Source organism: Colius striatus, chromosome 2 (genome assembly GCF_028858725.1).
Source record: "Colius striatus isolate bColStr4 chromosome 2, bColStr4.1.hap1, whole genome shotgun sequence".
NCBI lineage: Eukaryota > Metazoa > Chordata > Aves > Coliiformes > Coliidae > Colius > Colius striatus.
In genome coordinates this window covers 99,580,805-99,606,764 of record NC_084760.1, presented here as the reverse complement: position 1 = coordinate 99,606,764, position 25,960 = coordinate 99,580,805, and the positions used below count along the sequence as shown (strand labels likewise).

Here is a 25,960-nt window from a genome sequence, read left to right as displayed (position 1 = left end):
GTATCTTAAGAATTAATTTAACCACATTTTCAATCAAGTCTTCTATACATCTTCTCCCCAAAACCAACCTTGTTTTTCACCATTTCAACTTTTTCATCAGTTTAGAACAGCTTTGCTTTCATCATCACCACTAAAAAAGGACTTTTAATTATAAACCACTGCAAAATAGAAAAGAGGGAAAAAAACCCAAAAACAAAGCAAACCCACCAGGTGATTTCCATTTGAATTTAAAATAAAAATCCTGGAAAATGAGAACAACCTTAACCTCTTGACACAGAAACTCATCTCTTGTATTAATTGTTGTTTAATGCAATTAAATTAAAAAGATACATTTTTATTGTTGTTTCAAAAATATATATGAGTTCAGCATTTTACACATTTTTTTCAATATATATTCATATTTCCAGCTGTGTCAATTGGCTAGAATGTATATGGCCAGATACCAGTAAAATTGTGTCAAATACCTTTTCCTATCCTGGTAAGGTTCTCAGCTTTAAATGTATCTCTATCAGCTCAAGGCTGTACTGGCAATATTTGGTCCATTTAAATTCAGCTGCCAACAAAAAAAGGGGCAATTGTCAGTTATCAGTTATTCCTATTTGTCAGCTTGAAGAAAGTCTGACAGCCTTTCTAGTTCTAATACAAAAGCCAAAAAATTAGTATAGTTATGAAATCCCCAAGCAGTTTACTAATTTGAACGTTATGGGATTATAATATGGGATTACCTTCCCCTTCCCTGTCATTTCTACACAGTAAGTCTCTTCTGTTTACTTAAACCTGCCATCTCGAGAGTATGAAAAGAACAAAAGCAAAGTGTCATCCAAAGATATCTCCTGACTGCATTGTAAATGATTTGAAGCACCCTTGCATCCATGTAATTGACTACAAGTGACTCTCATAAAACTGATAGAGCATATGCTGAAATGAAGCACTCTGCACCACTCCAAAGGTGCTGTTCCTCATCAGTGTGACTGCATCCATCACGTCACAACAGCTTACACAAAGTCAGGCTTTTTTAAATCTCACCTGCTCGCATGACCACACTGCCAGCACCCTCCTCTCACTGGAAGTCCAGCTTTGAGAAGATATGTATGAAAGTCTAGAGCTTCTGGTATCAGATTCTCTTGCAGAGGGAGGAGGACAGCTCTAGGGGGTTGTCACAGCATCTTGAGTGTTGTGCTACAATGCTTGTGTGATTGATTACAGTCACGCTGAAAGAACAGCAACAATTAACTGCTGATAAGTTCTGCAAATTGATTTTGACTTCCTAGCTGTATGACCTAAAAAGCCAGGGTGCAGGCTCAAATCTTCAGAAAAAGGGCAAGCCCATGTCTATCAGCATCCTTAACCTCAGGAAGCCTCACATGCAAAATCAAGCCGGGTTTCTCCCAATGGCTTACCAACTATTCCTGTCAACCTTGATGGACTCAGTTCAAATTCTGAAATGTGGCAGATGTTGAAGAGTACACGGGAAGAACTGAATTCACTTAAGCAATGGTTGAATGCTTTGTGGGGAAGGGTCCTAGATGTTTGAACTATTAGGAAGTGCACATTATCTGTAGGTAACCAATCTGATTGTCAACTTTGCAATCAAAGTTGAAATCAGCCTTTCTGGGTAAACACAAGCTAATTTTTCTCTCTCCTGTCAGAGACCCCAATATCAGAGTGGCTGCAGCAATTGCGCCATTAGGGAAATTTGTGAAACTCCTCTGGGCTGCAGCATGTGTCTTACCATCACTAGCCCCAACTTTAGTCCTGCCTGCTGCCTCTGACCAGGCCTGACAACCAAGCCAGAAGATGACCACATTCCTCCATCAGCCTGCTTGGGGCTTGCTTATAGTGCAGGAGATCTTTCTCAGCATAAACAACACACATAGCCCACCTCAAGGTAGAAACAAAGCATTACCTTTGGGAAGATGAGACACTGATTTACCCTGAAGCCATGATGAAGCCAGCAAGGAAATCAACTTTGGCAAAATCACCTCAGGGACAACTCAAGTTTGATAACTGCCTTGATGCAAACCCATGCTTTTTTCACCAGCGAAGACAAACTTTAGCATCCCACAAGAAGAACTTTAAAGGGTCTGGGAGGAGTAGTAGCAACTGTATTGTTCTTCACAGGAGAAAAGTAAATAAACAAAGAATAGAAGAAGAAAACGGCCTCCCCACATTACAACAGCTTAGCTTGTTTGATCTGGGGCTATTTAGGTTCACAATAATAAGCTTGCTTTCTCTTGCATCATGAAAAGCACATTTTTCTCCCATCATACCAGTGGATAAGTGAAAACCACAAGTGCCTTTTTTTCCTGTGAAAACAGTCTATATTTTAGAAGCTGGATATCATCAAATATGAAAAGGATTTTATGGAATGTATAGATGTGGAGAACAGAGGAGGAAGCACTCTTCATTATTTCCAAATTTCTCTTTGGAAACCTTTGCTTTCTCTGATTTTTCTTCAATTATATTTTTCAAAGAAGTTTCAATCTAACATTCAGCAGAAAAACAATGCCTAACTTTTTAATCTATTCATTTATCTTACAGTATCCCATAGATGTTAACCATGCTTTACTGATCACTGTAATGTTTGCCTATGAGAGCTGATGCACTTCAGCTATGCAGCCCTATATTAATGGTCATTCCTTTGATTTTTCAATTTCTCCTCTGTCAAGACTAGGCTTATCTAAAGGATAGAACAGAAACAGACATCCTGTGAATGGCAGGGAAAGCAAAAACATAAGAAAGATGAGAGAGGCTGCTGGCCTTCAAGGTCTTGAGATGAAAGACATGAAAGTATTGAAGAGGGAAATCAAAAATGGACATTCACAGCTTCAATACAAATAAACTCAGCTTCTAGGTTTATATTTATGATCTTGCGTATTTTATACATATAAAATACACCTCATCATTAACAGTGTGACAAGAGCAAAAACAACAGGAAAAGTAATTAGCAGAGTCTGAATTAGGAATGCGCCACATAAAGAGGTCTATTTTATGCAGCATTTGAAATGTATGTTGAACTTGAGGTTTCTAGGTACCAAAGACTGCCTAGAGCAGGAATATTGCCCCTTCCTGAACTGAGGCCAGAATGACTGCTCAATTGTAGAACAGATGCACAGACAAACACTTGTGGCAGCAAACTCTCTGATGACCTCTACATTAGAGTAAGCATATCTGATTTGATTTACTTATTTTTTTTTCCTTCAGAGTCTTTGTGTGGCGGTTAAACCCTGTCTGGATGCCAGCTGCCAATCAAAGCCACTCTATCACTCCTCCTCCTCAGCTGGACAGGGAAGAGAAAATACAGCAATTACTGTCACAAGCAAAACAGACTTAACTTGGGGAAATTAGTTTATTACCAGTCAAATCAGAGTAGAATAATAAGAAATAAAACTAAATCTTTAAAACACCTTCACCTCACCTCTTTCATCTTCCTGGACTTAACATTGCTCTCAATTTTCTCTGCCTCCTGTGCCCCAACAGCACTGGGGGACAAGGGACAGCGGTTGTGGTCAGTTCATCACAGATTGTCTCTGCTACTCCTTCCTCCTCTGGGGGAGGACTCCTCACTCTCTTTCCCTGTTTCAGTGTGCGGTTCCTTGCATGGGAGACAGTCCTCCACAAACCTCTCTCTTCATGAGTTCCCAGGTCCTGCCAGGAGCTTGTTCCAGTGCAGGCTTCCCACAGCATCACAGCCATCCTTGGGCACCCACTCGCTCCAGCATGGGGTCCTCCCTGGGCTGCAGGTGGATCTCTGCTCTCCCAGGACCTCAATGGACTGCAGGGGCAGGGCCTGCCTCACCGTGGGCTGCAGAGGAACCTCTGCTCTGGTATATGGAGCATCTCCTGCCTCTCCTTCCTCACTGACCTTTCTGTCTGCAGAGTTGCTGCTCTCACGGGTTCTCATTCCTCTTTCCCGGCTGCAATTGCTCAGTTGGTTTTTTTTCTCCCCAGCTTCTTAAACACAATCTCACTGAGCTGCTACCACTGTTGCTGACTGTCTTCGCCTTGTCCAATGATGTGTCCATCTTGGAGCTATCTGGCATTGGATCTGTCAGACATGGCAGAAGCTTCTTGCAGCTTCTCACAGAAACCAACCCTGTAGCCCCTCCACTCCCAAAACCTTGCCAGGCAAGCCCAATACAGGTTGACTAGTTATATTTGATGTTACAATAATTCACTTAAAAATTTTAAAAGACATACTTACTTTTGAAAAATGCATATATGACATGTAGGCTTAAAGCTCAGTTGATATCTATGAGAAGATGATAAAGGATTGGAAGAATCTATACTTCAAATTAATGTAACCTACCAATTTTTTTTCCCCTATTTTATTTACTGTAATAATCAAGATAGATATTTTGAAAAGTGTTATTTTCCTAATAAACTAATCTGAGAATACTATGGAGTTAGGAATTTATATCTAAAAATGTTGGAATTTTAAATGTTTGTATTTACTTCCTTCCAGAAGGCATCTTAAACTATGTTCTACCATTTGTAATTATTACACTGACAAAAACAAAGGAGAGCAGGGAAAAAGGAAAAAAAAAACCCAAACACCTCAAACCAGAATATTACTCGTGATCTTTTGGGAACCATGTAATCACACGTTTAAAACACTTTTAATCAATGAAACATAGCATGAAAGAAACATTCAAGGTTCATACATTTTGTACCATGCTACATGTTGCACACAAAGCTGCAAAGTACTGTAAGAACATCATGGGGAAAACAAGAAAAAGAAAAAAACAATCTAAAAGAATCCTGAAGTTCCACCAAAGCTGCCTTAAGAATGAGCATGAAATGGCCTATAACACTGAGAGAAATACTCATGCTCTGCTTTCATTTTGGAAAAAAGCTTTCACATTCTTTGATGTGGGGTTTGCCTAGACTGGTAGTGCCAGAAAAATATTTCAGGCACCATGGGTGGTCTTTGCTGGAGCAAGAATGGTGAGACAGAATGGCTTTGCTTAAGTGTTAATCAAAGGAAAGGCCATGGAAGCTGTGAGTAATGGGTGAGCCACCTGCACAAAGCCATATTAGTAAGGGTAGAAGGACAGTAAATGACAAAGTCCTGTAAAGTAAGTGGCAGGTGAAAAAGGAACAAGGAAAATATTTATTGCACACTGGTGATCTGGCATCTGTAGTAGTAAAGGGTTATAGAAATGGAGTCCAAGACATACATGCTTTCTTATACAATAATATTTTGACTAAGATATAAAAGCAGAATCAAAAACCATGTAGGTTTTATATTGGAGAAATAATACCTTGAGATGTGCCAGCACCCTGTCACAGGTATATGGCTATGTCTGCCAGGTCACAAGTAAGTGAAAACTGTGTTTTACTGAGGCTGATTTATCAGGAATTGCTCATTTTTTCATCTATGTTTCACTGTATTGCTCACATAGTTTGTATACTGGGAAAACTGTATTAGTTTTCTAAGAAAAAAAAGAGCCTCCAACACAAGTAACAGCATGCAGTGTGATTAACTCACCTTTCATCTATGGAGACTAAGGAGTTGAACAGAATGTTCAATTTAAGACAAACACGAAGAAGCAAGAATCAGAACATAATAATATATTGAAAACTTTTTACATGCTCTACTCTGTAAAGAAACATGTTTTGGCATGTGTTTACAGCAATTGCTTAAAAAAAAAATCACATCCCATAACCAAGTAAAGGTAAGTTTTGGAAAGGGAAGAAGTAAAATAGTCCTAATGAAGTGTGAGAAATACTAAACAAAGAAGTGTAACACAAAAGAAATCCAAACCCTGACATTTGGATTAGGTTTTCTTGCTGTTTTTTTTTTTTCCCAATAATAAAGTTGAATACAAACAAAACCTCAAAATCCCTCCCCTGAAATCCAACAACAATAATAAATGCAATAAAACTCAATCTCAAACACTTGACTTGGCAGAGCAGTACTGAGTTTGGATGTTACAATATCGATTGGCTTTGTCTGAAGCTGTTCAGGGAAGCTGCTGCTGACACTGTGTAAACTTTTTTGTTGCAGGTTTCCTTAAAGATTGTGACCAAGTAATTTTAGAGGTTTTTTTATTTTGTTTTAAATGAATGTAATGGCTTTGGACACCTAGTTAGGCAGCCTGTTTCCCAAAACTGCTGATGACCCAAGTGCTCCTATTCACTTCAAAGCGCAGGATTTCGGGATGTTTGTTGCTCTAAGATTTATGGTCTCTCTACATCCTAACTAAGAGATTCAAGAAATTACAACTAGTAGCTCATCTCCATTAAAATTAGAAAGAAGTGCTAGACTGATTTGTGGCATCTACTCCAGAGGCCAACACGTTCATGTCTTCACAGACCCTGTCGGAGGAATAACTAATGTGAAGAAACGAGGATACCCCAGGGGAAGCTTTACTAAGGGGCAACAGGGCACCTCACTGCAAGATCCACAGGCTGACAGAAGCAACAGTACATAAAAGAGGGGACAAGAGCTGCTTCTGCCTGCAGGCTAGTACTAAATGAACAAAATATTATTCAGTTCACTGCTCTGGCTATATTCCTGTCACCAAGACAGCTTAACAAGATTTTGTAAAAACAGAATAACAAACTGGGCAATAACAGTCTCAGACAGCACGTGGAAATTCATAGCTGAACAAAATAATATAGTCAGAAGCAAAAAAAATTTGATGCATACAGGAGCTGACAGACCAAAACCTACAAAATCTATACAAAACACTTAACATTTAGATGTATCATTCCAAAATAGATGTATTATTCCACTCAAGACAAGGTTGTTGCCCAGTGCTTCCTGAAAATATGGCACGCCTTACCTGTGAAAATTTTTGAGAGCTTTCTCCTCTTCTGAGGGGAACAAAAAAAAGTAGCAACTGTAAAGAAGTAAGAGTCCATAAAAGAACGGCAGCATTAGCAACCTGAGTGACAGACAGGAAGGAGATTTCCACAATTGGCATTTGGTGAATTGCAAGCTATAAAAACTGTTTGGAGATTGCTGGGTTGTCTGCGATTTCTAAGCCTAGTGAGTTTAATTCTGTCTGTTACTAAAAGATCTTAGTTTATTTAAAAGATTCATTTCAGAATCTCTTTGTATACCAAACTAAAGCAAGAAAAGGGAATATATCACACTCCTTACTCTTAGCAAGTTACATTTGCAGTGACTGCATAACTAGAAAAGTGGGTTTAATATTTCAGGTATCTTCGCCTTCCTTCCAGTTTGCCTGATTTATTTTGCTCTTATTGTGCTTACCGTACTGCCATTTTTTATGCTTTTAAATCTGCCTTGTCTTTGTTGTTATGCATAAATTGCTGAAACATCTCTGCATCTATGCTGAAGACACACCTTAATAAGCCATGCCTTCAGTGACAATCTGGCTATTTTAGCTGAACTGGAGACTGAAAGTCCTTTGCTGGACCAAAAAAACTTTCAAAGGAAAACATAAGTAGAGCCTTTCTGAAAATAAACCTTTTCTTGTAATTCAAAGGATTTCATACACCTACCGGAGCAGAGGTAGGGGAGAGGTTTGCCCTTTCTTTTCATTTAGCACAAAGTCACTTTGTGAGAACAGACAGAAATCTTCAGAAATTCTGCTTTCTTTTTTGTCCTTTACGCAGCTGTTGATACAGCTGTACCACCACCCTGCTCGGCAATCATTCCACAAGGCAATGCCCCAACATACGAGTCAGATGAAGACTGTCATAAGTAGAACTGTCACTGCTCCCTTCTGTTGAAGTAAGCACCCTGTTCAACCACATCAGCTCTGCTTAACTAATAATGACTCTACAAAGGCAGGTTTTGACATCTGCTTTCAAACTGTTGCTCTTAAAGGGATTTCTCAGTCTTTTATTTGCTATTTTGCTTCTTGTAACAAACTGGCTTTCCAACAGAGTTCCCTAACGATAAAAAAAATCCAACTATTCTTTTCCAGTAATAGAACACATCAGACTTATTAAAAGCAGTAAATATTGGCTACATCCTTCCTGCTGTTATGTCCTCTGTCTGACATCCTCATGACCCTCAGCTTCACACTTTTTTTTCCTTTTTTTGCTGTGCAAGATTTTGTTTCAACCTAAAATCTGACATTGAGACCTGTAGTCTCTGCTTTTGAAATTCGCTTTTCATAGAGTGCTAGTAGCGTGTGTATATAGCATTTTTCTGCCCGTAGAGATTCTTGTACATTTCAAGAAATTAGAATTGGAAATAGAATGGAGTTCCACAGGGATCGGTTCTAGGGCCAGTCGTGTTCAACATCTTCATCAACGATCTGGATGAGGGGACAGAGTGTACCCTCAGCAAGTTCCCTGATGACACCAAACTGGGAGGACTGGTTGATTCCCCAGAAGGCTGTGCTGCCATTCAGCGGGATCTCAATCGGCTTGAGAGTTGGGCAGAGAAGAACCACATGAGGTTCAACAAGGACAAGTGCAGAGTCCTGCATCTGGAAAGGAACAACCCCATGCACCAGTACAGGTTGGGGGTCGAAGTGCTGAAGAGCAGCTCTGCAGAGAGAGATATGGGAGTCCTAGTTGACAATAAACTAAACATGAGCCAGCAATGTGCCCTCGTGGCCAAGAAGGCCAATGGCATCCTGGGATGCATCAAGAAGAGTGTGGGCAGCAGGTCAAGAGAGGTTCTTGTCCCCCTCTACTCTGTCGTGGTGAGGCCTCATCTGGAGTCCTGTGTCCCGTTAAGGGTTCCTCAGCTCGAGGACAGAGAACTTCTGGAGAGCGTCCAGTGCAAGGCCACCAAGATGATCAGGGGAATGGAACACCTTTCATACAAAGAAAAGCTGCAGGACCTGGGGCTGTTTAGTCTAGAGAAGAGGGCACTGAGGGGGGATCTCATTAATATTTATAAGCATATAAATAGTAGGTGTCAGGAGGTTGGGACATCCCTTTTTTCTATTGTATCTAGCAACAGGACAAGGGGTAATGGGATGAAGCTGGAACACAAAAAGTTTCATCTAAACTTAAGAAAAAACTCTTTCACTGTGAGGGTGAGGGAGCCCTGGCACAGGCTGCCCAGGGAGGGTGTGGAGTCTCCTTCCTTGGAGGTCTTCAAGGCCCTCCTGAATGTGTTCCTGTGTGACCTGATCTAGGTGGTCCTGCTTTAGCAGGTGGTTTGGACTAGATAATCTCTAAAAGTCCCTTTCAACCCCTACCATTCTATGATTCTATGAATTGTAGAATCATTTTGATTGGAAAAGACCTTTAAGAGTGTCAAGCACAACCACTAACCACTGCCAAGCCAATCACTGAACCATGTCCCTCAGCACCTCATCTACACATCTTTTAATTATACACAGAGATGGTGACTCCACCAACTCCCTGGGTAGCCTGTGCCAGTGTCTAAAAAGCCTCATAGTAAAAAGTTCTTCAAAACATTCAGTGTAAACCTCCCTTGGCACAACTTAAGGCCATTTCCTCTTGTCCTGTCACTCATTACAATGGTCACTCAATGGCCACATTTGCCATCCTCTAGTCTGTTGGGACCTCCCTGGCAATCCAGGACTGCTGGTAGATGATGGAGAGTGGCTCAGTGAGCACTTCTGCCAGGTACCTCAGCACCCTCAGGTGGATCCCATCAGGTTGCATACACTTGTGTTTGTTGAGGTGCAGCAGCAGGTTTCCCCTTGGACTAAGGGGGACTTCATGCTATCCCTGTCTTCTAGCTCAGGAGCTGGATACCCAGAGAACAATTGGTTTTACTATTGAAGACTGAGGTGAAGAAAGCATTCAGCACCTGTTCTTTTCCTTATTCTTGGGCACTGTGCTTCACCCTGTGTCCATTAAAGGATGAAGATTCTCACAGTGGTAGTAGACTTTTTTCCCTGGAGAAAGAGGAAGGCACTGGCTGGTTTAATAGATGAAATATTTTCCTTCCCCAATTTCTGGAAGCCTCCTTTCTCTAAACTCAACTAGAAGGAACCCGTGAAGGAGGTTTCTCTTTTTTAGTTGCTAACTTGTACACACTATTATCTGCACACTTTTCCAACTCCAGACTACGAATATCAGAACTTCCCGGCTACTTTCCCGCTGTTGCAAATCCCCACAATCCCCAGTAGATGGCAACGTTGGTCCGACTGTCATTTAGTAACAACGGCTGCTCACTCGCCCTCTTTGAGCTTCAGGTACCTGCATGCCTTGCAGCCCACTTGTGCAGAATATCTGGGTCTTTTAACTGACTTTTACGTCTTGTTTCTATATGATGCCTGACTTTCTGTGAGCTGGGATTGTGAACTGCCTTAACATCCAGAGAAGTGATTTCAGCTACCTAATATGCTTGAATACCAATGTGTACTCAGAGATGCAGCAACAGGAGGGAAAAGAAAAGCCATAGGACAGCGTTCTCAAAGAAAAGTATATTCAAACTTTCAACAGAATAAAAAGGTGTCTTTGTAACAGTGTAAAGATGCAGGGAAATCAGCTTCTGACCTCCTCCTGTGCTCTACTGGAGGTGAGCATTAACCATTAGAAAATGATGAGAGTATCTCACAACACTGACTACAAAAGGGTTTAAAAAAAGCTGACATATTTACATATGCCATATGCCATTAATACTGATGAATACTGTCCCTCTAACATCTAGATTAACTGAAGTCAGCAATCATTTGGTGCACAGGTGAATACTCTATCCTAAAAATGACCAAATAACTCTTTACCTCTGCAAACTCTCATCTGCTAGCTGTTGAAAACAAGCAGCACTGCAGCACAGTAGCAGCAATACATCACACCTAAAAATCTAATTTCTCTTAGCGTGTAGGTACAATAAGAGGTTTTTTTGAAGATTGTGTTCAGCATCAGGCTATATAGTAAAATTTTTCTCTTGCCTGCACAGACATAAACAAAGAACAAAAATAAACAAATTAAAAATGTATGTAGGATAAACACAACTGATATCAGAATCCATTCTCTTATCAGCTAAATCGAGAATTACCTAGGCACTCCACCACTACAGAAACTCTTTGCACCTGGATACTAGACAGGGAGTTCTAGCCCCTCAGTAACTGAGCCATTTCATTGCTAATTGATCAGAAATCCTGAAATCCATCAGTGTTATTTGTCAGATAACCTGCTAAAACAGCATTACCTGATCCATCAGGGATTGTTTCATCATACCTTCCTTACCTTTGTTGCTAAATTCTGTTTTGCTCTTTCTCCTCCTCTCTTTGCCATCTTTGATATTCTGCTTCTGATTTTACTTTTTCCATAAAAAGATGTTAAAAAAGAGGGGCTGTGGAATTGTAACAAAAGATACTTGTTGGGATGCTTGTCCCTGCTAATATATAATTCAGACTCTGATAAAATATGTGTAATTCATGCATCTACTGTTCATTTTGCTAATATCAAGCAATAACATGGGCTAACAAACTATTTCACAGTATAAAGAACAAGTGTGAGCACCATGTTTCTAAGGTTTTTAGTAACTCACTCAACATGAGAGCCTGGGTTGCTGCCCCTAGATGAGAAGCTCAGGGATAACTTCAGTAGATAAGCACAACGCAACTGGAATGTAGCTGCCCTTAACATATTTTTGTGCTACACATACTTCAAAACCCAAGAGCCCACTTCTGGTTCTCAGACACCTCCAGTAAAATGGAGTTGAAGAAGTTGTGTACACTTACAAGTTAACACATCAGCAGATATACTCTTCTGCTGTACAGAACAAAATTGAACAGTCAAAATTCACCAGGCTTCACCAGAAAACCACGAAGGTGGGCTCCTATACAACCTACAAATCCTGCTGAAATGCCAGGCAGCTTGTGCCATGTGTCATACAATTAGTATGTCAGGAACATCCCTACCAGGTAGGCAGGTATGGCTCAGAACCTGCAGGACATACATAGGCAACAGCCTGAGGCTTGGTGGGATAGCCTGTGACAGTATAATAGCTCTGGTGGCTCACAGGCAGACAAGGCTTGCCCACAGTTTTGATACAAACCAGTAGTAAACTATGTTAGTGGGTTGAGTGTCTTTTGCACATTTTGAAAAACATAATTTTATTGGGATATCAAGGAAACTAAGCCTTGCTTAGACTACAGACCAATAAAAAAAGCATATGAGCTTTTAAAAACATTTCATTACTACCTCACTAAAACTAGACTGCTCTAGAAGAGCTGCACTACCTGACTGAACAAGGTATGTGTCAGACCTTCTCTAAGCTTTAGAAAATGGCAAGCATTTCAAGCAAGCACAACTTACAGGTTCAGGATGAGCTCCTGACATGCTCTCATTTTTGAGGTCTGGGTAGCAACGAGTTGTTTAATGGCATGAGCTCAAAACAGGTCAGCTCTTTGTCCTGCACTGACCTGTGATCACAGCTCTGGATTAAGGAACTGAAGTACTCGTGTACCAGATACAGGGAGATCTGATGCAATTTAGTGAATTCTACCTGTGACATTGTTTGTTCTTGGTTTATTTTACACTGTCAACTGTTCAGCATCCAGCTTTGGCTTAGTCTGATACTTTCCAGAGCTCAGCAAATTCTTAAGTATGATTGCAAGAAACAGACCCTTCAGAAAGCAATCCTTTCATCCCAAGCCATAGCATTCGTGGTAATGCTTCTGAGGTGGTACAAGCTCCCACACCAGTGGTCAAGAGGCAACACAACTCAGTTAAGAACAGATACATTCATTTGCCTCAGGAGAGTGCTACTTGAGACAAAGTCTGAACACACCTTTCTTATTTACAGGAGACTGACACCTGCAAAGAAAATTGTTACCATCTCACAGAAATACCTTTAATTACTGAAAATATTTCTGTGCAAATTTGCTTATCTCTCTCACTGGCACAATTTGTTTCTATGAAGCCTCAAGAATGCTGGTGACTGATTTTGAAAGTCGGTGAATCTAATGTTTATCTATTTAAGCAGCAAAATGAGGCAGATGTGAAAACAAGTAAAAAGCAAAATAAAAATGCCAAACATATAAAAAGAAACTTTGTTTTGTTTTTAAAAAAAGAAACCCATACACACACAAGCAAAACACACCACTACTTCCTCCTCCCACCTGCTTGCAAAAACTGTCCCTGGCTAAACACCAAAGCACTGCTCAATAGGCACACTGCTCACAGTGGGAAGAATCCTGCTTGCATTGTAAGTAATCCTTTGCTACCAAGGACATGAGCAAACATGCAAAATCCTGGCAGTTCCCACCCTTCAGAATGGCCTGCAGGGACCCACTGTGCTGAGAAAAGTGTGGTATGCTGAGAAAAGCCTTGGTAACTACCTCATAGCCTTCACCCTGAAGTTATCTACCTCATAGCCTTCACCCTGAAGTATGAGGTAGTAAGAGTGCCTGGAGTGAAGAAGTGACCAATGTCACCTTATGGTAATGGTGTTCTGTGAGAGCGCTAAAGAGAGAGACAAAATCAGCTGGAATAATTGCACACATGTCCATTCTTACCTTGATTTTAAATTCCACATTTGAAAGATCTTAAGCAGTGAGGCAAAGCAAACTTTTATGGTCCTGTCAAAAGCTGCAAAGGGAATAAGAGCCAATTACACTATGTATATGGATGAATGTAATCTCACACTGAGTTAACACAGGGATCTTGTCTCAGAGAGGACAAGGTTGACAGATGGCGCAGGTGCTCATGTTCTCCTGAGGCAAGATGATATTGAGAACCCTGTGGACATCACAGGATTTCTGAGATAAGGAACCATGCCACAGACTGGGGTATTTTATTGTTGTGCCACATCCCTAAGCTCCTGCCCACTCTTCTTCACATCAACCCTATTTTCCTATTTCCCCCACCTCCACCTTGCAGCAGCTCCCTGATGAAATCTCATTTGCCTCTTCCTACACATTGGTTGTCAGCAGCACTATTCTGACACAATTCAGCAAGCTCCCATCTTCAGTGTACACTGAACACTGATATACAGATTACCTTAGATGAAGAGCGATTGGAGTAAGTCTGTGGCTATTCACCTATTCCCTACCAACACAGTTCTGAAGCATATTTCTGGTCCAACATCAAAAGGGCAGAAAGCTAAATAAAGCAGCAATCAAACCACCAGGAGAAAACTTTCTGGAGTAAGGTAGCCTAAGATTCCTTTTAAGCTCATGCAACTCTCCACCTGCAACGCTTAAGATTTTGTATGTAGTATATATTTTACTGTAAGTTTCCATATCCCCCACAGCACTGGCCGAGGGTAAACTCAGCCTTGAGACAGGTGAGCAACAAGTGGTTGTTGGAAGAAAAAGTAACAACACAAGCAATACAAGGCTGGCATCACACAAAGACAAGTTATACTGTGCAGTATCCTGGCATGTAAACCAGGAAAAACAGAAAAAGCATTCATCAGATGAATAATCAAATACATACGTTAGGGTACCTGTCCTTCCTTTACGTGATCCAGATTTGGCTCCAAGTAAACATGACTGCTGAGAAGTCACTGTAAATGTTCTGTTAAATCTAAGTACAAATCTGCCCACGTTTGTGCCAAAACATTCTTACCTGGTTAGTCATGGGTTGGATTATTTGCCTGCTGTACACAAGATTCTGTGTTGAACCCACCTGATCTAACATTGCCTCGTGCCAACATTGCTTCATTCTCCTCTGTTAGGCAATACATTGTCTACCTTTTCTAAAGAGTTTAAACAAAATTCCATAGAAAATACACACTACAGATCTAACCTCAGCACTTTATCATTTTCCAACATGCAAACATATTTTTATTGTGCAAAACCACATATCAATGAAGATAATGGCCCAAATCTACAGCAGTCAAAGGACGCATACACTTACAGTGAGGCAACACTTGGCATCAACTCATCAGGTTTTCAGGCATTAGGCTAGTGAACTGTCATTCAAGTCCCAAGTGAGACACCAAACCCCGTATCAGCAGTGTCTGACAAAGCCTGGAGCTTCAGTGCTGAAGATTTGCCCTGCTCATAAGTGCACTGACATTTTTACTATCCTGGCTGCAGAGGTGGGGAGAAAAAATATTAAAGTTCCAAAAGTAACAAAGAAGTAACTGAGAAGAATGTTTCTCAAATCTACACTCAGATGTTTCACTGAAAGTTATTGTAGTGAATTAACTATTGATTTAGCTGTCTATAGGAGCTTGGACTCCCTTATAAGCAGAAGCATTTCACTGTCGTCTGTCTAATGGTAAAACTGTCCTATGAAGTGATAAACTTTAAGCAACAGGCTAGTAGCAGTCACTGCACTCACTTCTGCATGAGTGAGTTCAAGCCCACATCCCCAATCTCTTCAACACTGCAATGTAACAACCAGGCTGTTGATGACACTGAGGATATTTACTTCACTTCTGAGCCTGCTAGATGAGGAAAAGAGAAGGTGCACAAGGCTATACCTCTCCCCAAAGGGCACAAATCAGGTAGAGAGGAATCCTGCTCTTCATTTGTCTCTCAAACTGTGTGCTTTCTGTTTTAATTAACAGCAATCTTACAAGAAAGAGTAATCCACACATTTTCCTTCTTCCAAACCCCAGCCTCCTGCCTCCACAGGAACATGCAGTTTCCCATACAAAGGTGCCCCTAAAGACCTAAGAGCTGTGTTTGAAACAGGAGCTCCACAAGTCAGATCAGCCAGTCCCACTGGGGGAAAGAAAAAAAAAAGTATTTATTACTCACAGACAAGCAATGAAAATATCCTTTAGGCAACTGTTCAAACCATGAAAAGAGACAGAGTCACACAATCTTTATTTGTTCCCTACCCACACACAGATTCTGGGGCACATGAAACACAAGAAAGCCCTCATTAATATGCTCAGGAGGCAAAAGCTCAGGTTTGCCAGCCTTTTACCAGGCAACTTCGTCAACCAGAACATATTGATGTGCAGTCCAACAGGCTGCATAATCAGGCAGGTTCTGGCATCGTTGTCACCAGTGCAGGGAGCTGTTGTAAAACCCATCACAGCAAGGCATAATGAATCCCTAGAAATACAACTGGGCTGGGTGAGGAACAGTAAATCCTAAGCTGTAAGTGATGCTGAGGTGACTTAGAAAAAGTCTATGTATGTAAATAAGTGAGGATGCATGAATTACCCCACACTTCACTTTTGCATGCCTGACTCCACAACCATGGTGTGTGTGGCTGTGTGATTTCCTAGGGCACACTTTGCAAAGAGGAAGATGTGACTGCCAGCCTTTCTCCTACCTTCTCACAGAAATGGCACCATGTGCATTGTCTCAGTCTCCACTTCTGCAGGCTCCAACAGTGACAGTCCCCAGCGATCATTCCTCCCAGTTCAGTCTTTCCACCCCTTCAGCCTGGCTCTGACCTGAATCTATATCATTTTCCCACCCACCTGAGGACGAAGGACTTTCACCAGATCTGTTGCCTCCAGCTCTTGTCCTTGTGTTTCAACCCCAAACACACGCATGATGCTGCTTTTTCAGCTGCTTCTTACCTTCCTGGCCCAGGAGGCAGCTGTGTCTGCTAGCAAAGTTCTGCTCCATGCTTCAAGCCCTCCTTTTAAATACACTTCAGGCTGAAAAAAAAACATTCAGGAAAAAATATAAGCCAACAACCCTCAAACTAACAAGGCCTTTGGGACTGTGTGCAGAGTTATAAAATTCCTTTTTAATTCATCCTTTGATCAAACACAGAAAACTTTAAAAAAAAAAAAAAATGTTATTGGAAACTCAAATGCCACAAGTCAAATACTTGCTGCAAAGCACAGAGAAGTTACAGTAGCAACACTAAATTACACTAGTACCAATCCACTGAAATGGATTCTCTCATCCTTCTCAAATGTTACTCTTGAGAATAATCAAACTATTTCTTTTTTCACTGAAATTGCAAGGTGCACACGTCTGCAACAGAATTTCATCCCCTCCAGAGGTGGTTTAGTGGTTAAAAAATAGCACCAGGATGTAGGAGGCATCATGCAATCCTAAGTATACAAAACATTTTACTCATTTATACTTTAATCTGGATTAAAACACAGTCAATGATGCAGTACAAATATTTAGCAATAGCCACAGCCAACTGCCATGCCAGTGATGTATTAGGCAGAAAAAAGAGCTGATCGTCTCATGTAAATTTCATGTCAGAATATATTACCTGTGATTGCACTTCACAGCTCAGCATGGCTTTGTGTGGCCAATAAAACACTCTGATTTACAGCATTATAAATGTTTGCTAAATGCCTTAATTGCCCTCTCTTCTTTCAAAGTGGCAACTTTATTATTAGCTGACAGTGTGCTATATAAGGCAGGTGATTTTTTCCTAATTCCTTATTGACTCCTTAAAAAAAAAATCAGTATTTTACTAATATTCCTTTGAAAAAGAAGAGTGTCTGCTTTACCTCGGCATTCAGTGATGAACAGCCGCATTCTGCTCCTTGTTACTATGGCAATATTACGTAGGAGGTACAGAAACAGATGGGTGCTTTTATCTTCTCCCTTTGTACTCAGAATACACTCTCTTCCTCCTCCCTTTATTTTTGAACAAAACAGCCACAAAGGAGGACGGTGAATCATTCAGTGCATCAAAACAAAGGTTATTTTATTAACTTTGTTGTTACATAAACTGGGAATATATTGCTCGGCTATGAATGAGATATAAACAACAAGGACCTTAAGATATGATCCCACAAAGTATTTTCTTTCTTCTCATAAAAAAAAGAAGAGTTAGTGACCCATTCTGCTTGTTTCTGAAACAAAGCAGAGCCCCTTTGCTGTTTATCAGAAGCCAGGTAATGGTGAGAGCGAGGATCATTCACATAACTTGCTGTTTCCCCTGGAAACGACTAAAACGGTCAGTGTAGGCACATTTGTGAGTGCAGAAGGAATGAAATCCCATTTTTTATGTGACCCCATCCAAGAGGCAATGGAAATAGGCTGCTGCATGACTACTAACACCATCTCCTTGCTCTGTATTTATTTGCTTCTAATCAGCAATGATTTAAGTCCCAAAGCCTCCTTCCCCCAAAAAAATCCAAGTGGGATGTAAACTCTTGAGGTGGTCAGCACAATACAAATAGAGTATTCAGTCCTGCTGGGTGCAATCAAGGTTTAGAGCAAAACACCTCATTTGTATCCATTGACTCACCCACTTGCAGAAGCTCTCCCTGGTCTATCAGTCAAAGCAAACCGGAGGAGCAAAGGTCCCCAGCCCAGGCCAGCCAAGATCACTGGATGCAATAGCTCAGGGAGCAGGCCTGGGAAGCAGCTCAGGCAGATGAACCAGAGGGAGAGTTTTGCCACAGCTGGGGATCAGCTAGTAGTGGTACAGCTGCCTGCAGTCCGGTTTGTATGCTCCCGTGGCTCTCAGCATTTCTTAAGTAACCTGACAGTGGAGGTAAAGAGGCCATTGCTTTATTCTTTCAGAAATTCCATTCAACTCTTAGAAATAACTTGCAGACTGCAAGTAACCCACAAACTGCAGTGTTTTTAACTTCTGCTGGTACACAAACCAGAGTTTGCTTTGCCATATTGCTGTAAATAAATGCACAGTGCGGGAGGAAAAAACCCACAAACAACAAAAAACAACAAAAATAATCGAGAAACTGATTAATCATAATTTTACAGTGAGGCATTTCTCATGGGCAGCAGAGAGAAGTATTGTAGAGACGCATCATAAGAACTACAGAAAAAGAAAACAAAACAGACACCCCTCAACAGTACACTGTCAGCATGACCCACAACATTAGTAATAGGGGTGTGAATGCCAGATGTTGCCCAATAAGCTTTTTCAAACATGTCAGGAATAAAAAAAAAGTCCAAAAGGCATTGTAAGCATCAACATTAATGCAGTATCTGCTGTTTCACAGTAATTCCTCCTGCAATATAGCTGGTTTTGAATTAAAGAGATCATGGTGAGCACTACCAGTACTATCAGACTATTTCCTGCTTTGACAGAATCTTATTGCAAGCTTAGTAGGAAAAATTAAGAAGTCATGAGATCGAAAGTGGTGGATTAATATTTTCCTTCTCTTTGTAATTTAAATGAATCACTTGCTAATAGCATCTCATGCATTATCCTTCAGACACATCTGCCAAGCCAAATTATTTCTATCCTATATGACCTGCAAAAAGTCTATGCACAACCCTTTCCTCAAAGATAAAAGCAGCTGGATGACTATGTAGCGATTGAACAGAATTAATCCTCCATAGAACAAACGGTTCAATGCAGTGACCAGTTGAGCCAGGGCACCACCGTGTTTCTTCCTAGTGATGGTTGTACAGAACATCTGTGCCTGTCCCAGAAAGAGGTTTCAGTCATTGCACACTGTTGTGGAGAAGCCACATTCACGTGCAAGACAGCCCATTTAGATCAAGTCACTGAATTCACTCTCAAGATCTGTTCAGTGCTTCACACGATGATAGAAAATCAAAACCTGATGACACATGGTCTCACACAACAGCTTCTCAGACACATTTCTTCAACTATTTACTCCTTTTCTCTTTGTTTTGAAACTTTGTACTGCAGGGGTTTTGGAGGGAAAGGGGAGATGGGTTGCCTGCCCCACCACAGCTGCCCCCAGTGATGTCCCCGCTTGCAGCCACCTCCTCTGCCCCGGTCTCCCATTCAGATGCTCCACAGTGCCCCCAGCAGCTTTTGCCCTTTTGCAATCAGGTGCCTCAAGTGCCTTGTGCACTTTTTTTTTTTTTTGTTGAGAGAGAGTTCAGCTTCTATCTGCTCCTCCTTCTCTTCTGGTTGCAAATTTCCTCTGTTATCTTTCAATTTAACTCACTGAGAATTTGGTTGCTGAGTGCCGTTCCCACGGGTTTTGCCGTTCAGAAAATGTCCTGTCAAAGAAAATACTGTAAATTGTTTCCCATCCCCTCACTGTGACTTACTCCATCAGTGGTGGGCACTCTACCAATGGGGTGAAACTTGGGCAGCCAAGTGAATGTTAAAAAAAATCCCAAAACAAAGAGAATATCACAAATTACTCCATTTACTCTCATTTGTTCTAATTGCTAAGAAGCTAAGAGCTTCTGTGCTAGTTTTTTTTTAACTTCTAATTCAAAGCTCAGCTTTTACCAGCACTCAGAACATGATGATGACAGGAAAGAGGATGAAACTATCACATTCCTTTAGCCAGCATGCTGAAAGCCAAACACACTGAAGGTGAGTTGACCCTCGCTCAACAGTTCATTTATCCACAATGTGAAGCAAATTTGAAGGGCAGAAATTATTCTTAAAGATTTTATTACACCTAGCACTTCCACCCAAGATGTGAGCTCTCACAGTAAGAATGACCTAAGGTCATTACCTCAAGACACTTTAGTGTATAATACAGACTGGATGTTTTTCATATCTTCCTTTTTATATTAAAAAAAACCCAAAACAAACCCCACAAACCTTAAGCTGTTACAAAGCCCTCAAGCCTTCACCATCCGTTGCAAAGAAGGGAAGAAAGTAACTTAAAATAACATTCTAGTGAAAAACCTTCAGCAACTCTTTCATTAAAATTAAAAGGAGATAAAAGCTCTTATTTTGTTGTCTATGCACTCACGTCATTGTTTTCACTGGGAGACAGCTTCTTCCTCTGGAGGAAGCTCCTCATCCACACATCATCCATTGGCTGGCTTGCTCCCGAAGCCTGGGTGGAGATCTCAACTGCAGCCCAACAACCCAGCAGCCCTGCTACTGTCAGTGTCACAAGATTTTCCCTGTATTCTCAGAAGCAGCAAGAGCATCTATGAATTACAAAGTATCAGCACTATTTTGAGAGACTTGCTTCAGATTTTCCTTACTGGGAAGGAAAAAGAAACATTCACGTCTTCCTCAGAGGCCTTCCCTCCAGCAGTCTGTGCGATCCCTTGGCTGGCCAGGCTGGGAAGGGCTGGAGGGGATGCTCAACGACAGCTGGTAGGCCGCGCTGCTTGTCTGGGCTTTGCAAGCCTTGTTGTGAAGGAGAGCACAAAAAGAATATAAAAGCTAGGCAACAACATGCTCTCCCCTCAAATTGAATTAAAAAAAAACAACCCACAACCCCAAAAAGTGGTACTAATTGTGTCAGTAGGGTGGGAAAGTTGAGGTTTGGTCTGGAACCATAGAGCAGAGAGCAAACTCAGCAAAGCACAAGGCTGGGGCTGGACTGCTATAGGAATATGGGCTTCACCTGTGCTTGTCTTCTCCAGGTTTGCTCAGAAACAGCAGTAAGGTCAATACCATTTATTATTTACCTTTTAAAAAAGAAACCGACGCAGAATATGTGGTGTCTTTTTTTTCTCCCCCTTTTCCATCATAAATCATACTGATGTGTCTGAAGGAGGAAGGGAAGCTATCTACCCTGAGACAAGTATCGATTATTTTCAGCATCCATGGCGCCAGATGCTCATAACTCTCCCTCAGCAGCTAAAAGGGTTATGAGTGGGAGGCTTAGGCTGAGGTGCTTTAAAGACAACTAATATACTGCAAAAAAGCAAATGTAGTGACTTCCAGGCTCCTTGTTGGTTCTTGTGGCAAAAGCAGATTTATGCAAACTCGAAACTATTCCTGAACACATCTAATCTATTCACCAGTATATTACTTACCTTAATTCACACACTGGGCCATACTGGCAGCTCCACAGGCTGAGAATAAGAGGAGATAGTGGCAGCCCTGTCCTCACTGGGGAGGCTCTCCTCACCTTCACCCAATCCAGGTGCAGCAGTGACATTGTTTCACCCCAGTGGGCTACTATCCTACTTCTCTTCCATGGGGGGATGAATGATGTAAGGAGGCATGATATCTCCAGAATCAAGAAGGATTTTAAACCTTAGGGGAGCAAGTGAAGGGTAGGGAGGTATAGGTTATTTTCTCTTCCATCCTGTCCACCAGAGGAAAAGAGGAAGTCACTAATGAAAAGACTGCACAAGTTAACTCTTGACTAAGGTTGGTGCCAGTGGGAAGGTTTCAGTTTTTATGACAATGGAACCTTCAAATTTATTGTATCTCCTGACACACTTCAGCCTCTGAACAAAGCAGCTTTCAGCTCTACAAGTAAGCTTTCCCATACTTCAACCTTTAATGAGTGATTTCGTTGCAATTGGAGACACTGATTATAACTGAAAGCACAGAGCAGCTTTAAGGAACAACATTTGTAAGAGTCCAGGATACTCCTTTACAAACTCGCATTCCCAAGACACATGAGGAAAACTCAGCTACAGCTCAACTACTGCTGTTTTCCTCATAAGAGGGACAAACCACAACCAAAAAAGTGGTTCTGACATCAACCTAGCATAAATCAAATTTGGCAGAAAATTTGCAATTGTTGAAGTAGATTTGCCTGAAGATGTAACTGAAAATTGATGAATAACAGAACTACATGCAAACTCAGTTCAAATGATATGAAGATACCTGCATTTTATAGTTAGAACCACAAATTACTCTATACATTTGCTAAAATTAAATAGAATTGCTGTCCATACATTCTCACACACCATGCTTTTCTCTCTGGCCTTTGAGCATAGCTATTTCACATCTGTGTTATTTTGGTTCATTGTTTTTTTTCAAAGGCTGTATCAATGTATTGAATAAATAATTTCTCAAGGTGTCTCTCCTGTCACCCCTGAAACTGCAGAGGGAACATAAAATAACTGTTTGAACAAACCTGGAGCAAGAATGGAACACTGCATAAAATGTAGCACGTGACTACGTTATGCAACTCATCCATAAAGAGATTTATCTCCCATGATTATTAAATCATAGTCAACAAAGATGTCATTTGGTGTAAACAAATGGCACCAATGTAAAATGTATTAATTCCCAATTTGTGGCACTAAACTGTTTTACTCCACTAAATAAATTCAACTTAACATGATCCCACATGCCAAAACATTCATTTGCAAAATGCTTACCATTTGGGATAATAAGTATCTAGGTCTCACTTTTGTTCTAAGAAGCTGGATGTGGCAGTTAAGTGGACTAGACAAATGTAAGACTCTTCAGATTTACCTTTCCCTACCCGTTTCCACCAATAATTTTGATACATTTCTCCTCTCCCGCTCCCTCCTCGTTTCCCAGAACACGGAACTCAGATAAGCATCTGGTAAGGGCCGCAGCCTGGAGCGGGAGGATGCCGGGGAGGCTGCGGCGGGTCTCAGAGGGGGAGGCCAGGGACTCGCCGACAAAGGATGCTGCCGCGGCACTCCCTCCCCGCTCCACTTCATACATTAACAGCAGCTGGAAAGGTAGGATGTGACTGAATTACTACCCGGGAGGAGGGTGAAATCACGCAGTCTACAGACCCAACTCTCTTCTCTCGTTCACCAGCGTAAACGCGGCCCCGAGAGCGGGGAGGGGAGCAGGAGCAGCTTCATCCCGCCCCTGCTCCCGTCCTCCTATTGTCCAGGGCTTCGGGAGAGAGGGGAGCTGCTCGCCGCCGCGATGCCCCCCGGCAGGGCCGGGCTCGCCCTTGCCCCCTCCTTACCCAGCCTCCGTAGCGGGCCGCTCGCCTCGCCGAATCCCCGTCGCCGCGCCTGCTCGTAGTGCTTTGTTTGGAGCCGAGCTGCTGATGCCTCTATCAGCAGCCGCCCTAAACAAACAAGCAAATATCTGAACTGCACACGCTCTCCGCACGCCTGTCAGCTCTCCATCCTCATCCCGAGGACACCTCGCCAGGAAACGCCCGCGCTGTGGCGGCCGCTGCCGGACGAGGACCAGCCCAACCAGAAGCTACTGAGGCTGCTGCAACGCAAAAGTCGAGCTGTTTATTCAAATAAATAAAAACGAACTTTTATGTACAAATATACAAAACCATGACGTACATCTTAAAAAGTAGTCAGAAGTCTTAAAAAAAAAAGCGGTGGAGGACGGCCGAGGCGGGACGTCCACAGCCCGCTCCTCTCAGCCCCGGCACCGGGACAACGGGCGGGTGCAGGCCGGCGCCGTTCCTTTGTGCCTGGCTCCGGGCCGCGGACCCCGCCGCGCAGCCCCGACCCTCTCCCGCCGGGTCTTCCCCGGCGCGGACGACAGCACAAAGGACATGAATGCTCGGCGGAGCGCCGGGGGGCACCGCCTTCCCCCAGGCCCCGCTCCCCACTCCGTGGCGGGGCTCAGAGGGTGCCGAGGTGCGGCAGCGCCTCCAGCCCGTCCGAGCGGTCGCGGCCGGCCGCGCTCTCCACGCCGCGCAGCCACTCGGTGCATTTCCGCACCAGCCCCTCGTCCACCGCGGTGCCCGCCGCCGTCGCCTCCTCCTCCTCGTACTCTTCGTCGTCGTAGCGGTGCCTGTCGTTGAGCAGCGAAATCTTCAGCAGGGCGCGCAGGTCACCGCCGCCCGCCCGGGCTCCGCGCCGCGCCGCGGCCGGGGCCAGCCTGCCTCCCGGGGAGAGGGCGGGCTGCCCCCGCTGCCGCTCCAGGCTGCGCCGCTGCAGCACCCGGACGGCCTCGGGTGGCAGGCTCAGCGAGAACCGCCCCGCCGGCTCCGCTGCCACCCCGCCGAGGCTCTCGCAGGAGCGGCTGCCCGGCCCCGGCGCCCCGGGACGGCCCCGCGGCTGCGATGGCGGCGGCTGCGCGGCGGGCTGGGGCCGCGCCCCGCGCTCGGCCGGCGGCCTCCGCGGCGGTTGCCGTTGCAGGGAGGAGCAGGGCCAGGAGCTGGAGAGGGGACCCGCCCGCTCCGGGGGCGCTCCCCGCACTTTCCTCGCTGCCTTCTCCTCCCCTGGCCGAGGCGCTGCCTTCTTAGAGGCCGGCGCCGCCGGTTTCTTGGGCTGCGCCCGGGCGGCGACGGGGGAAGCGGCAGGTGCCGGCAGGATAGGTGGCAGGGAGGCGGTGCGCCCGGGAGCTCCCTCCGGCTCCTCGCTGCGGGCCCAGGTAGCAGCGGTGCGCGCTGCGGGCAGCGCGGTGCATCGCCCCGCGGGCGGGCATGGTCCTGCTGCGCGCCGGGGCTGCAGCCCCATAGCTAGAGACGGCAGCAGCGTGGGGTGCTGGCTCCGTTTGCGCCGACAGCCACCGCTTATTTTCTCCGCTCTATAACACGCCTCTCTTCCCGCCCTTTGCCCGCCCCAGGAACACCCTTTCCCGGCGCGGGGTGGGCGTGCGGGCGGGGATGAGGGTCTTCCCCGGTCAAGCCGCCCTAGCTGAGCCTGCTGCCTTTCCCGCCCGGCCCACGGCTGCCCCCAAGGGAAAGTACGGCGGGATTCGCGCCTCGGAGGGCAGCAATTACTCACGAAAATTACTCACGAAATCCTCAAGTGTCCAAGGGTCACCGGGCAAGCCTTTAAAAATACGTTATACGCCCCACCCTCAGCCGTGTTCGAACCGTATTTTGGGATTCTTGACTACTCGAATTGCCGCGAAGCGAGGCAGGTGGACAAAATTAGTAGCAGCCACACCTCGACCTAGAGCAGCACCTACCCAGAACCCCCAACTGCCCAAGTCCCTTGGATGACAGGTGCAGCCTGGCTTGACAATGAAGTCTGGAGACACTTTTCCCTCCTTTGTATGAGTGAAGCAGAACATATTGATCAACACTTTTGTTTGTGGGGGTTTTTTTTGTTTGTTTTGCTTGGGTTGTTTGTTTTGAAGGAGGAAAGCAGGCAGTCATTTCCTACCCTTTAAAGTACCCTACACAGGGCAAAGGTGTGGTGAGGTTTCATGGACTAGTAATGTATTTCCTGTGAATCCAAAATGACCATCACTCCAAAATTTTGTCTAAGAAGTCATGTTATGTAATTTCTATAGATTTTACTTCCCCGTGCTACTTTAGGGTACCAGAATTTTATCAGAGAGGTAGGATGTATGCAATCCACAGGGACAGAGATCTTCAATAGGAATGGTTTCGCGCTGTGATAAAGGGTATCATACAGGGAGGATGCATCAACTGTGAAGTTTTGGAATACTCATACCCAGGAAACAAGTATCTGATGTGAAGGAACAGAAGACATCAATGAAAGAACATGGTGTGGGCTTTGTGTGCAGATGAGACAAGTGAATCCTTAAAGGTGTAGGTGAGAAAAAACAACTACAAAAGCACATGATGTAACAGACCTAAGCACGTATAAAAACCTACCAATATATGGAACTGAGTCCATTCTGTTCTGGTTAACCAAATGTTAACTCAAACATTTACTTTGTTATT

General features: G+C 43.4%; 1 protein-coding gene across 1 annotated transcript; it reads right to left on the bottom strand.

Moving 5' to 3' along the window:
- Nucleotides 1–23,580: 23,580 nt before the first annotated feature.
- PRR18 (proline rich 18) lies at nt 23,581–25,341 on the bottom strand. The gene is given in 3 exon segments (XM_061989645.1): nt 23,581–24,851; nt 24,853–24,936; nt 25,237–25,341. Coding segments are annotated over 3 exon segments (1,101 nt in total). The 3' UTR covers nt 23,581–23,939.
- Between the last annotated feature and the right edge of the window lie 619 nt (nt 25,342–25,960).